Below are 13,974 nucleotides of genomic sequence, written 5' to 3'. Positions count from 1 at the left end.
AATACCAAGCAAATTACCCCCAGCATCCAACTAATTGCACATCACATTGTCTCAAGGGTACCACTAAAAGTGTGTGCAGAACCCATTTTAACACTTTAATTAGGAACAAATGACCCAATCTGGGATGCAATGACAATTGACAGGACAGTATTTTCCATAAAATCACTTCCCCCCCGCCCCCCGAACAAACACAGAAATAGGAAATACACCACAAAGGCATCTTCAGTCTTATTTATTCTTGCTACTTAACTACGTAGTGCTCCTTTGAATACTGGATGGCCACATTACAAGCAGCAGCCTCAAGGCTTCGCCTGTAGCCAAGCAGCTGTAGAGCATCACACCTTCTGCTGGTGGGAGTCACCATTCCCCAACTACTCTGTGCACCAAGTCTTTTAAGAAAGCATGAAGAGTTAAAGATGGGTTGGGACTTAAGGTGGTAAGTGACCTTTGAATCACCTCGCTTATGGGCTAGCTAGAGAGGAGAAATACCGCATTATCTTCTTGGAAAAACAAAGCAACCAGGAAATTATGATGTGTTTTCAAAAAAAGCAAAGGAAACCAGGAGGAAAATGGCTTTCTATCAAAGGATACTGTTGCAAAGCTCAACAGGTCCAACGTGGCCTGATTTACGAGCGTACAAAGCTCCCCACATGCCCCGCTCTTGCTGGTGACCTACCGACACGCTACAGGCGTCGCCATCTCGTTCCGCTTGGATTTCCAAGTTCCCTAGGTGCAGAATGGCAGCAATTATCCTAAAAATGGTCATCTGATGAGACTCCTTCACTCCTACGGGAACAATTGATAGCTGGTGTTCACAACAGAAAACAAACCGCAATTTTCAGTTTGTATGAAAACGCTTGTGGTGTTTGATTTCTTTCCCGGGCTGTTGGTTTTCAAAGTTATCAGAATTCTCCCAGTAAACTCACCATAAACTCTCAGTAAAGTCGTCGCTCAAAAATGAGAGGGGAGACAGCGAGAGGAGCTCCCCGTATTATTTCTTTACCCCTAACGATTGTATCTAAGCGATTTTGACACAGATGGCTTTAATACTCCTGCAAGTGTGCACAAAACCAAGGATGCTACTCCATAATGATCAAACAGGATCAGAGCTATAGGGGCTCCGCGGCTTTGATAGAACAGGGAGTTGCTTCTCTGCGACCGTAGTCCACCAGTGAGATCTCGCCGACAACTGAAGCACAGAAATTACAACTTAGTGCCGGTGTCTCACAAACAGACGAGAATTAAAGCCATGCACACGATGCACAACGCCTCCAAACTGGCGCTACAGCAAGTCACCAGGGAGGTGATGCAGAGCACTGTCTTACTGTCCCCAGTATCTCAACAGGAACCCCATGTTGTGGGTCTTCGCTGGAGGATGTAAGATGTTATTGCACTATATATTTTTCTGGCAGGCTTTTGCAGGCATTCCCGGCAGGAGCATTGCACAGCAGCAGCCTGCACACAACTTTCTTGCCATATCTTGCATTTTTACATCCCAACTGGGTTTCTGCACTCCTTTTTGTGTTCAGTGCTTGTGTCCTAATTATCTACCCAAGGTCTGAGACATCACTTGCTGGTTTTTGAATTATCAAGAGCTTCCCTTTCCCTCTCTCAAGACTCTTCTGTTATCAGCATAGTGAGAAATGTTTCAAGGTTACTAAAAGGAGCAATGCTCTGCTGTTACTTGGCACCCTTAATTAGAGTTAAGCCTTGCTAGGGTGGGGATTTGCAGATAAATCTGATTTCTCCTTGTTACACATAAGAAAGCAAGGCTAGAAATCGTAGTAGCAATTTCACCAGGCCCTGAACAGAAGCAGAAAGAGCTGGGAAACACTGAAGGAGAATGAGGAAAGGCAGAGCCAGAGGAAGCACGAGAAGAGGAGGAAAAATTGGCAGCAGAGGAAGATGCTTACACAGTGCTTCATAGGGACCAGCAAGGAGACAGGGGGTCTCTTTGGGGAGGCAGAGGACCAAACAGAGACTGCATGGGGCAAGAGGATGGGGAGAGGGTCCCCTGGGGATTACAGTCCTGTGGGCAAAGTTGGAGCGACCAGAGGCATCGGGTTTTTTTGAATAGTTAACAGACAGAAGTCAGACAAGCCAGACAAGAGGAGGGTAAAGAAAAGACCCTGCTGTCACCCCAAAGAAAAAGAGATCGAGCCCGTCTAAAACACAAAAGAGGACAAATTTTGGGGAAACACTTGCAGTTATAATGCTTGAAATGAGTCCCCACGCTCACTGCCGGCACAGAGCAGTGGCTGCGATACAGCTGCTCGGGGGGGGGGCGGGTTTCACAGCTGGCTGCGAACACCATGAGCTCCTCTCCCAACAGATGAAATGCCATGGAGAGGCACTGAGACTTACCAGGATTTAAAAACTTGGTTTCAGATAAATATTAATAAAAGTTAAAAAAAAAGAAAGTTTTCCCCTGCAAAAATTGTTTTTCCTTTCAAATTGTCACTGCTGCAGTTACACGGGGCTGTATCCTGCCTGCAGCATCCATGGGTGGTTGTTGCAGCAGTCGATTCTGCAGCTGGCCATGCAACCGTGGGCTCCGCACAGCAGGGGTGTACTCAGCTCGTTATTCCCAGGAATCAGCTACTCAGTACAATACTGTGATGGTCCAAGAAGCGACATCACCCTCAACCCAAATACAGATTGAACTGCAGAGTAATAGCTCTTTTCCTGCTTGTAAATAGGGTAAAAAAATAGCAAGTTGAAGCTGCAGCATAGCTTTGACTCCAGAATTTGGTTTCTCTTAAATTCAGTGTCCTCCTCCATTTCCCTGCTGCTGCACAGATAGCTGTAAGAAACACTTCCGCAGCTGATACTGAAGAAGAAGATGAAGCCAACTAGGTCAATAGCAAGATGGATTTATACATCTTAGTGTTACAGGACAGACATATAATTCAGGCAAAATACTGAAAAACATTTGCAAGAGACTTCTGCTGGGAAGCTTCCAAGCAGAGCAACCCCTTACCAAGCAGGGTGAAGGCATGCCTGGTTTTCTCAAAGTCATCAGCATCGTCCACGCCATCGATAGACGTGTCACCTCCCTGAGAAGTGTAGAAAAAGTCTTCGGCACATGCTAGGAGAGAAGGAACAGGAGAAACGCATCAGCAAGCAGCAGCTTTCCGGAGCGTACACTGTGATGCTCCCTGTCCCCACCCTGCCCACCCCCAAAGGGCACCCACCTCCTCTAGACTACAGTTTACTTAGAAATGGATGAAGTATAACCTTGATAAGTGACTGCAACTGCTGCTTGGAGCGACGGAACTCCTTCCCATGCAAAGCAAGTTCAGCCAGGGCAGAGCTGTGGTATGTTTGGGATTCAAATAACTGCTCTATGGCACAGGTGCGTATTGCTTCAAATACTGAGGTTACTACTTTCAATTTTTTTTAATCCTGTTTTACATACCCATGACCAATTCAGATGTTTTAACACTCTTCCTATAGAACACCTTAAACCCAGGGAGCAAAGGGAATGGAGAAATGCTCACAGTGCCAGCATTACACCATTTAAGCATCCGTGCTTTAGCAAAGTTCTTGCAGGACAACGCAACGCTAAATCCTATGGAGACCGAGAGGCATTTCCAACGCAGATACAACAAGAAGAGATCTCAGGATTTATCCCCACTTTAAAAAGCTTCATGTGAAATCACCCTTCCTTAAAACAAGGGCTTATTTGAGGCCAAAACCATTAAGATACGTGCCCAAGGCTGCCAGGCTGAGTGCTGGCAGTGCGGGAGCAAGCTTGGCCCCAGGGAGGGCTGGGGGGAGCCCAAGGGGTAGACAGCTTCCCCATCCCACCCAGAATCGGTTCTCAGCACCAGCTTCGACTCATTTCAAACCAGGTAGGAGGGACTTGCCAAGGAAAGCTCAGAAAGATCGATAACACTCACAAACATATTTCCCAAGTATCACGAAAATAATGAGAAAAACAGCCTACTGTGCGTTCCACATCAGTCTGCTGGTAACCTTTAAAATCACTGCAATCTGCACTTTTTTTGACTCACATTGCCACCAGAAGGTCCCCATCCCTTCCTAGCCCTCCCACAGGCTTTTCCATTAGCTGTACTTTCAGGCTGCAAGAAAAACATTTAATTCTTTTCAGCATACAAAGACCCGGGACCCGGAGGTTTCAGTAACTCTGCTTGTTGCCGGAAGATTGGAAACAAGGGGCAGAAAATGCCGATTGGGGTCAGAAAGCTGACGTCCATCCCAGTCCCCCCAGCGCAACGGGAGCTCACCCAGCCCGTGATGGAGCACGTCGCGTTAACAGCTTGGTGTTGCTGCATGTCACCCTGCAAGATGCATCCAGGGCTGGCAGTAGCTGATATGACCGAGACGTCAGCCTCCAATTTTAACCATCTACATTGGGATCTGCTTCTGCCTCAAGTCTTCTCTGTTATAACCTAGTCCAATATTTATATTTCAATATATGCACAATGCTTTTAATAACCACTGAAACCCTTTGTTTCATTGCAAACAAATAAAGCATCTTTGCTTTGCACCATTGCCCAAGCATCATTGTTAGACACCACGCTTAATAAAGGGCACTGCATTGCATGAGAACTCCCACATTTTAAGTCACGCATTTACTTTCTGGTTTAAAACCAAATTTTCAGGATTCCCCTACCTTAAGAGCCAGCACTTAGTGGTTCGCTTTGCTGGGCTCACGTAAGTTTAGAGACTCTTTGTTTTCCAGCATTTCGCAACATAAAAGAGAGTCACAACAATTCTTTGCGTGTGCAAGACCCGAAGGAGAAACAGCAGCTCCTACTTTTGATATGGAAAAATAGACATCCTGCTCTCTGCCTAATAAAAGGTGGATTTTCACATCAAGATACACCTTGTTTTGTATAAGCCTAGGGAAGAAAAGGTTGACAGGTAGGTAAGGTACAGCTCACATGAGTAAATAAATTCGAGGTTTGACTCGTCGTCTTGAAATACGGGCTACTAAACCCGATGCAAAGTTGGTAATGAAAAAAATCCCTTGAAAGCAAGAAAAGTGAATTGTGCACACCTGCACTCAAAGAAAACCGCCCAGCACTAATAACTCAACAGGGCAGGGCAGAGCCCGGTTGACCCCAACAACAGCAACTCTCGGTGCCCCACGTCCCCGTCCCCCAGAAGCCATCCCTGCCGAGCATGTGAGCAACGCCGCATCTGCCAACTATGAAAACATTTCGGGGAGGTCTTTTTAAGCTATTGCAAGGTGACAGTGTGGGAAACACCAATGACACCCGCCTTTAATTTTGGAGGGAATCACTCCTCTTTTCCGTTGTTGCATTTTATGGGAACGCACAAGCAGCAGGCTGTATGGATACCCACGCATCCTGCGATACAGCAAATGCACAAGCACCACGGAAAAGCGCAGCAGGAGACCGATGCGGACTGACAACATAAAATTTTGATTAGGAATAACCCAAGACGGCTTTCCCTCCAGTGAAATGCCTCGTGGGCTAACGGCCATAGCACCCACCGCCTCCTACGCTGCCAGCTGTTGCCATTACACATTCTCCCTTGAGACACCGAGAGCCACAGTCACAACAGCACAAAGATGTCCCGGATGATGTCCTGAGAGTGGAGAGCTCTCAGCCTTCAGTATTACCAGCCACCACAAAAACAGACCAGGCTTTTAAAGAGCCATGTTGTAAAAGACTGAGATTTCCTCTGATTTTCATGTTCCCAAAAAGAGAAAGGTGGTTTCACAGCTGGAGCTCTCCCACATCAACTCATCTCCCAGACTGGGTTGAAATAATTTATTTTTGAATTTTAAGATGCCAGGGGACAACAGCATTACTCAGGGTAGTTTTGCAAAAATGAAGCACAGAAGCCAACGGCAGAAACTCTTGAAAGTGCTCAAAGAGATGTGCTCTGGGGTCGTGTGAGCATGCAAAGGGACCAAACAAGGGCTCTTTGACGGTAGCTGGGAAGCCACTGTCGGAGGAACATCATATTGGGACCCTTGGAGACCTGAAGGGAGCCCCAAGTCCAGCACAAGCCTTGACCTACAGAGCCAGGTTTCACACTACGGCTGGTGCACAGTGAATCACGCAAAACCTTCACCTCCCACCCAGATGTCCTGGGACAGACATTGAGGTTATGCCTGGACAGCCTCAGAAGTCACCTTATGCCTTCGCAAATTCATAGATGCAGTTGTCTGGTCTGGTGTCACTGGGCAGAGTATGGACTACAGTTGTATAATGCACCAAAGCTTACTGGTGACAACAGGACAAGAACAGACTGCTTCCATTTCAGCACCAGCACTTAGTAAGAGTGGCCAACGTGTATAAGTTGACCCAAAAAGTCGTTAACACAAGCCCAGAATTACCCAGAAACTGAAAGCCTCTCTCTCAATCTACCAATGGAAACCTCTGCGAGACTCTACAGCAGCAAGATGCTCTGCATTGGGATCACAACCTGCCTTGCTCACCATTTTACATACTTCAAAGCAGCTTTTAAGCCTCGCTTCTCTTTTTAAGTAACAGCAAATATTTGAGATCAAAAATTACACCACAGCTCTGCATCCCCTGCTGCAAGTGAAAAGCCTCTTATTCAGGTGCCTTACATAGATTTTGCTGCAAATCCTGAGGAAAAAAACAACTTGGGATACATCCCAGGAGTTAACCATTGAAAAAATATAATGGATTCAAAGGACACAAGTGCTCCTGCCAAGACTCCATCCATATCAACCCATACTCACGCTTCATTTAAAAGACAGACCTTTATGCAAGTTTCGTACAATATTAACACAAGTTTCATACAATATTAACACACGATCTCCCCGCATCAGCTGGCATCTACCACGGCATGTGGTTCACTGCGGCTCTGCAGGCAGTTTCTACAAAATACACAGGCTTCTTCCACCATGGCTGACCTCCAGTAACAGCTCCTACTCACCAGCAGCAAGGACTCTAACAGCGCTGACCAGTGCAACACAAACTTCACGCATTTTACGCGGCAAGCCACTGCACAGCAGAGGTGACGAAGGCTGGTGTCTCATCCAAGGCACCACATCCCTGGAGATGGCATCACCAAAGCTGTGCACCACTGGGGAGACGCAGCCCTTCAAGCTCATATCCCCCTACCTCCTCCCACTGAGCAGGCATACACAACCTCATCGATGAAATGCATTTCTAACCCCACAATGTTCTCCTGATGCCATCAAACCCAGGCAGAGGCCACTGGCGCGTGAGGCTGTAGAAGTACTTACTTAGTCCAAGGTCCTTGAATTCTGGAAGACTCGCCGAGGCACAGAGCTGATAGAAGATGTGGTAGTTGCGCTCATCCTCTGCCTACGGGGAGAAAAAGCCGAGTTAACAAAAGCAAGAAGAGGTTACAGCAGTGGTCCCACTCTCAGCCCGGTGCCCACTGAGCCTGGGGCCACCCTGACCCCATCCCCTGCTTCCCAGTACCAAGACCACCTCAGTGCCACCAAGACGATGGGGACCTTGTGCCACCTGGGAGAAAGGAGGTGTCAAGCCGTGTCCTGACCAAAGTACATTGCCCATCTCGCAAAGGGAATAAATAACTTTATATTACCTTCCACACCTTATCCCACTCTGGGAGAAGTTAGCTAGCAAGCACCGCATTGCAAACCAACAGCAACATTAAAAGAGGCAGCCTACACTCGTGGCTTCCCATTGTTTGGTTCTAGGATTTTTGTAGGGGTTTGCGTGTGTGTGTGTGTAAGGACAAAAGCTTTGCAGGTGCTTCCTCCCTAGAACTCAAGCACAAACAGATAAAGCTTGTCCTAAGCCCTGCACAAGAAACCCAGGGGATGTGCCGTGGCAGAGACATCAGCCTCCTCAGCCCTTCTATCTTCAAAACAAAAGACTGTTGCTGCAATTTATTCTTCCTCGCTTTTTATGAGGTTCAGTGAAAATCTCAGCAGCTGCCCAGAGAAAGGCTTTCCATCCCTGCCCAGCAGCCACGCCAGGAGCAGCGATCTCTCCTCGGGGCTCCAGCCCCAGGCAGATGGAGGGAACAAACAGGGGCCAACTAATGAGTCTCCCAGCTACAAATTCCTCCAGAAAGAGGTCACCAGGTTGGGACAATCAAGAACTGCAAAAGACTGAGCCCGAAAGACACATCTGTGGAAGCAGTGTCCACCAGGAAAGCTACTTCTAAAGCCATTTTTTTTAATGCAAAGAAAAGATCCAGACTATTAAATTCCTGGCATACAGCACCCAAAAGAAAGAAAAGAAGAAAAATAAAAGCACAGCTCCTCACCTGGAATACAACTCGTGATTTTTCCAACAGATACGTCCTCATGTTGGCACCAATGATGTGGTATCTTTTATCAAAGCAGATCTGAATGTATTTCCCGAAGCGACTGCTGTTGTCGTTCCTTGTTGTTTTAGCATTTCCAATTGCCTGCATAAAACAAGAGTAAACATTAATTTTTAATTTTTTTAAACATTTAGATTTGTAATCAGTGTTACATAAACAGTCATGGTAGAATGAGGAAAACACCTTCCTAGATGCAGAAGGCAGAGCACCAGGAGCTGATGAATGCAGAGCAGCAATGTAACTTTGGAGAGGACTGTTACTGCACACACACTCATTTCTATTCCTACGTGTTTTTCTTCCACAAAAATTCTGGAAACACCACATTTTCAGTAATCAGATCATTTACATCCCAACAGCCGCAGCATTCCTATTTTGACTTATAGGATGCCCCCGCCTTCGTTCACCAACAGTCAACATCAGCAGCTCTCCTGGAGGAGACGTGGGTGTTGAAGCCCTGTGAGAGGGAGGGAACCAGCTTCAGTCCATCTCCAGATGTTCGGGCTTCGGTCCATGGATTTGGTGACATGCCCAGAACCCCTCCATGTCTCTCCAGTGCCTACCTGTCATCTCCTGGGGAAGTAATGCTACCACACACAGCGGCAGAAGGGAGAGGAGAGAACCCAGCCCACGTGCAAACATCAGGGGTGCAGCACTGCAAACATGGGAATCCATCAAGCAGCCAAAGGAGCAACTCATGGTGATTCAAGAGGGCCAGAGAAAGACAATATTGCCATTCATGGCTACACTAGCCTTATTTTCTACTACCCTTCCCTCGTCCTGAGATGATGAGCCTCAAGCAGGCACAGGAGAAGTGACGAAAGGGAAGGGGCACATACAGGAAGGAGCCACTGTGCACCTCTCGAAGGTTGGCTGCCCTGCCCAGGCTCTCCTTGCAGAGCACCTCAGCAACCCCTGCTTTTTCATTCCTCCCTCTCTGCCATGTAGCAGAGCTCCCTACCCCATCCATCCACCACCAACCCAACTCCTCTGCTAGCTAGTGCACCTCCTTCCACCACAGCCCATTTATTTACCGCTTTACCGCAGCTCATCCACCACCACCGCCACCACCTCCCACCTCCAACATGCACTCCAGACCATATGTAAAAGCAGCAGGGCAGAGGCAGAGCACACACACTCCGTTTCTGCCCAGAAAATAAGGAGTTCACAAAGTGCTACAGCAAATACTACCACCAGATGTTTTGCATGCTGAATTGAGCATCCAAAACACTATCATGATTTTCTCTCATGTGCTTCGATTCCTTGTCTATAAAGCAGATACCTGCCCCATCTCCCAGCAGGGACATACATCCCATACACCAAACACAGCGCACGTCAGCGCTAAGGACTATTTCATGACACACACATCCTTTTAGTCCATCTTCACACTTTAATTTTGTGGGGTTTTTTTGCAAACCCGGCAGTTCTATTTTATGGTTTTTGCATGGACAATGTTCTCAGCTCTTTCCAATAAAGACAGACAGGTTCCCTGGCCCCAGCACTTAGAAATCACATCCAGAACTGAACACAGGCAAGAAAATTAGAGCAATAAAACTGCAGGGACATACAGGAGAACAGTGTGCACTATCAATTTTTCCTTGGATGCTTTTAGGTGTTCCCAGGTATTGCAGCTACATTTCACAGAGGCACAGGAGGAGGAGGAAAACAGCTTGAAGCCCACACTGTGACAGATCATCGAGTGTCCTCTACCAGCCGTACACCTGCATGGCTTCTCTTCCTGCTCATCTGCACCATCACTTGTTTTACCCCTCCAGCTTGCACCCCACATTGGGCAGCACGATGCTAGACCATGCACGCTGCCTCTCGGGCTGGGGTGAGCTTGGGTTTCATCCTGGATCAGCCACCGCCTCCATGTCTACTAAACAATTTGGTCACGAGGCACTGTGGTGGGAAGCCTTCCTACAGGTTAAGCCAAGCCTAAGGTTAAGCACAGGATAACGCTATGCTCCACTACAGGGGCACTGCTATCTCCTGCCTTTAAAAGAAACTAATGCAAGTCTGAAGTGCTTAACTGACTTTGGGAAAGCCCAAATCTTGTCTTCACACTTTGGCAAATTAAGTTATTCAGACTCCAAAATCTGTCTCGAAAATGGGACTCAGGCAGTCAGATGTTTATTTTCACCATTTGGTCATGGTGCAATGAAACGAAGCAGCTTTCCCTTCCTTTTATACTTGTAAAAGGAAATTTTTTCCATTAGAGCAGGGATTTCCCTATAATGGGACTTGTTATCCTCCTGATGATTGATAGCAACAGAAAATTAACAAAAATAAAACTGCATTGAAATACCTCAAATAGATTATGTAGTCCTTAATTGTTTTTCTGTTTCATGGCTATGCAACTAAAGAATAGGAGGTACTGTGCAATGGCAAGGGGAGGAAGAAGACAAAGATGATAAAATACTAACAGTGCCGGCAGCACCACTTGAGAGCTCCACTCCGGAGCCCCGTCAAAGCCCAGCTCCTGGAGCCATGCTGGGGATTCAAGGGCTCAGCTTCAAGACCATCAAACGAAGGAATAATTGGTGTGGGCTAAACAGAGGTTATCACCATATTTCTTTATTTTCAGACCAGCTTGGGGTTGCTGTGAGGCTGCAGATCAGGTCTGGCTCACAAGACCCTATGGCTCACTCTGTTTTTGTGACTTCTAGAGAGACACAGTGATGGCTGCAAGCAGGACAAAAGAAGTTAGGCAGCTTTTACCTCCATAATTGGGCTTGATGCAAGGACTTTGGCTTCGATGTTAGCCTCACTGGCAGAACCACCGACGGTTGCAAAGAAGCGCATGGCATATTTGGCAGAGACCGTCTTTCCAGCACCCGACTCCCCACTCACAATGATGGACTGGTTCTTCTCATCCCTGTTGCAGCAGAGGAGAAAAGCTTTTATAAGTTAATCCATTTTCTTGTTAATAGTTTGTTCGCACCATGCAATGATCTTCCATCTTCGCAAGCCTCCATCTCCCTGCCTTGCTACCACCTACATTATAGATGCTCGATTTATTCTGGACTCTACCAACTAACAGTGAATAATATACAGTTGTGATACATCCCAACTAAAAGGCAAAGGACACTCTGAACATCTCCAGAACATCTCCAAGGGCTTAGAGAGACAGCTGGAGATGAACCCTTGCATGAAGTGCTGCTGCTTTCTTCACCTCTGGAACGCCCAGCATTGGGAAGCCTATTCCTTGTAACGTCGCAATAACAAACCTCTGCTGCCTGACGTTTATCTGGAGAACTATTAACAGGCATTGGCTGAATATCAGCTTCTAATATTATATATTTAATTCTTCCCTCCGACACCTTCACTCATATGCATATGAGATTTTGCTCAACAAAACACGGGCAATTAGTTGTGAAACTTGCTCGAGTCGCCTATTGCTGAGCTATTAAAACACAGATACCCAGAAACATTCCTCTACGCTCAAAATATGTTAAAAATATTTAAGTTGCATAATCAATCACCCTAAACTTAGGAGACAGCAGAAGCCATATGATTCCTTATGCAATTATATAAACATCAGTGTTTACAAACATATCCCACAAAGCATGTCTCTGACACCAGATTTACACCATCTATTCCATCCCCAAATCTTGCAAAATTGTAAGTCACTGCTCCAAAGCACAGAGGTACTTCTGGGACCGTGTGGGGAAGAAAAAGAGGATAAAGAGTGTAAAAACAGTCCCTGGTAGACATCACTAAGACAAGTTTGTTCAGCTCCTGAAGCTTTGCAAAACAAAGTAGTTTTTAAGAATGACTTTCTCATTACCAGAAGGCTCAGGCAGCCTTGCCCTCTCCAAGCACACACCAAATCTGCTTACCAAAGGGTACCAGCACCAGGATAACAAAACGCAAGCAAATACACACCAGACCTTTTTATTTGCATGTATGAAAATGCCTTGCGGGAGTGGGAAACGTTATCCCGGCACCAAGGGGCTGCTGCAAACCCTCCTCCAGCCACGATGGGAACAGCCACCGATGCCTCATGCCCGGGCTGGTGCCGGGAGCAGCTCTGATGCCGTTAGAACCAGCACAGGCCACCAGACACCTACAAGGCACAGGATTCTGCACGAGGAATTTGAGGGCACATCACCTCATGTAGCTTTTGAGCACTGCACGGAGCACAAGACTCATCCGAATGCCTTTTTCTACTTGCAAAATGAATCATTCCCACACAAAAAAAACTTGCACAAGTCATTATGGCTGTATTAAAATACCCAGTCCTTCCCACCACGGGTGCACAACATGGTACCCACTAGATATGTCCCAATACAAAATCAGTTTAACGTGCTTGAGCTGCAAGGCAGAGAAAGGGCCAAGGCAATAAGAGGAGCTCATTTTTAGGAGAACTACATCCCTCCAGACAAAGATCTGCCGGCACCCAGAGCAAAAGCCTCTGCTGCAGTGGGATCCACTCCCCAGGGCATCGTCGGCACAGGGCAAACCCAGCACCTCTGCAATTTGGCCTCAGGCTTTGAGAGGAGAGTTTTCTCTGCAGGATTTGATATAAACTCCCAAAATACCAGAGCTACTGGGGTAAGCTGTAAGCATGTAATCGAGTGTGTTTTTAAATAAAATCAAATTAAACTTCCTGGACTCTGCTCGGCTTTCATGAATCACAGCTGAATGCAGGCACACAAAATCCTATATACAAGTGCAGCAGTAAGTTTACACCTTGCAGTTCTCTTGACATCAGGAAACCCCATAAAAATACATTTCAATTTAAGATACAGAGTTAAAGCTTATACCAGTGAGAGATGAGAACAGAAGCTACACGATTGCCATATATCATTTTTACACTTTCAACAAAAATACAAACATAACTGCAACGTGACACCATTACCATCTTCCACTATCAAGCATGTACGTCTCAATTCCTTCTAGGCTCAAGACAATTGGTTTGGAAAAAAACCCTCGGTCAAGTCAAATGTAACATTTGGTGCAAGCCACAACTTTCCAACTCTTCCAGCAGGAGAGAACTGGCAAGCTAATTTCCAGCTGTGTTTCTATTTTTCAGGCACCAACTCAAAGTACATCTTAATCCATCCCCTGGCCAGCTCCACTGTTCTCCTGGGCATCAACCAGCAGGATGGCTAGAGGAACCTCCAAGCCCTCCGGCTATCAGGCAGTTAATGCAGAAATACCAGCCATGAACCTAGCACAGCCTCACCCAGGCAGCCTACAACCCTGAGCCGGTGTTCCTGGTGAGTCATCCCGGGTGGGGACAGCCCCCACATCTCATCCAGGACTTGCTAAGTCACGGCTGTGTGCCCTCCGCACATCTTGGCAAAGCCACCGTGACTCTCCTGCAGGCAGCCAGCTGGCAGAATCTGGGCACGGGGCTGACAACGCGCCAGTCTCGCACCTTTAGACTTCCACAGGCGTGTGATAAAGCTCTTTTTGTAGCACAAGCCACCAGACACGTGAACCCAATGGAGAAAAAACACTGCCAGCTCCAAAGCGAGGAAGGAAGACTAAGCACCAAAACCAGAAGTATGTTGGATAAGCCCATAGCAGCGGTTCCCAGATGGTGACTGTGATTTACCACTGTTTATCTCTGGTTAAAGTAGGTGAGAAGTTTCACCTCTGCTTTGATCTCTTCATGGACAACCAGTTGCCGAGCTCCAGCTGTGGACGACCCACATTGACCACCAGTAG

General features: G+C 46.9%; 1 protein-coding gene across 1 annotated transcript in view; it reads right to left on the bottom strand.

Annotated features, from left to right (window-relative positions):
- LOC309415844 (unconventional myosin-Vb-like) overlaps positions 1–13,974 on the bottom strand; it is a gene marked incomplete at its 3' end in the record, with an annotated part of 151,388 nt that overhangs the window by 87,178 nt on the left and 50,236 nt on the right. Inside the window, exons 5-9 of the mRNA XM_082013501.1 lie at positions 11,017–11,173; positions 8,239–8,382; positions 7,220–7,301; positions 2,981–3,088; positions 677–786 (exon numbers count right to left, since the gene is read on the bottom strand). Coding sequence (XP_081869627.1) covers positions 677–786; positions 2,981–3,088; positions 7,220–7,301; positions 8,239–8,382; positions 11,017–11,173 — 601 coding nt within the window. The remainder of the gene's footprint in view (positions 1–676; positions 787–2,980; positions 3,089–7,219; positions 7,302–8,238; positions 8,383–11,016; positions 11,174–13,974) is intronic.

The sequence above is a fragment of the Phaethon aethereus genome (genome assembly GCF_964289735.1).
Source record: "Phaethon aethereus genome assembly, chromosome: Z".
In the NCBI taxonomy this organism is placed as follows: domain Eukaryota; kingdom Metazoa; phylum Chordata; class Aves; order Phaethontiformes; family Phaethontidae; genus Phaethon; species Phaethon aethereus.
The sequence above is the reverse complement of the archived record's forward strand: the minus strand, read 5'-3'. Positions and strand labels throughout refer to the sequence as shown.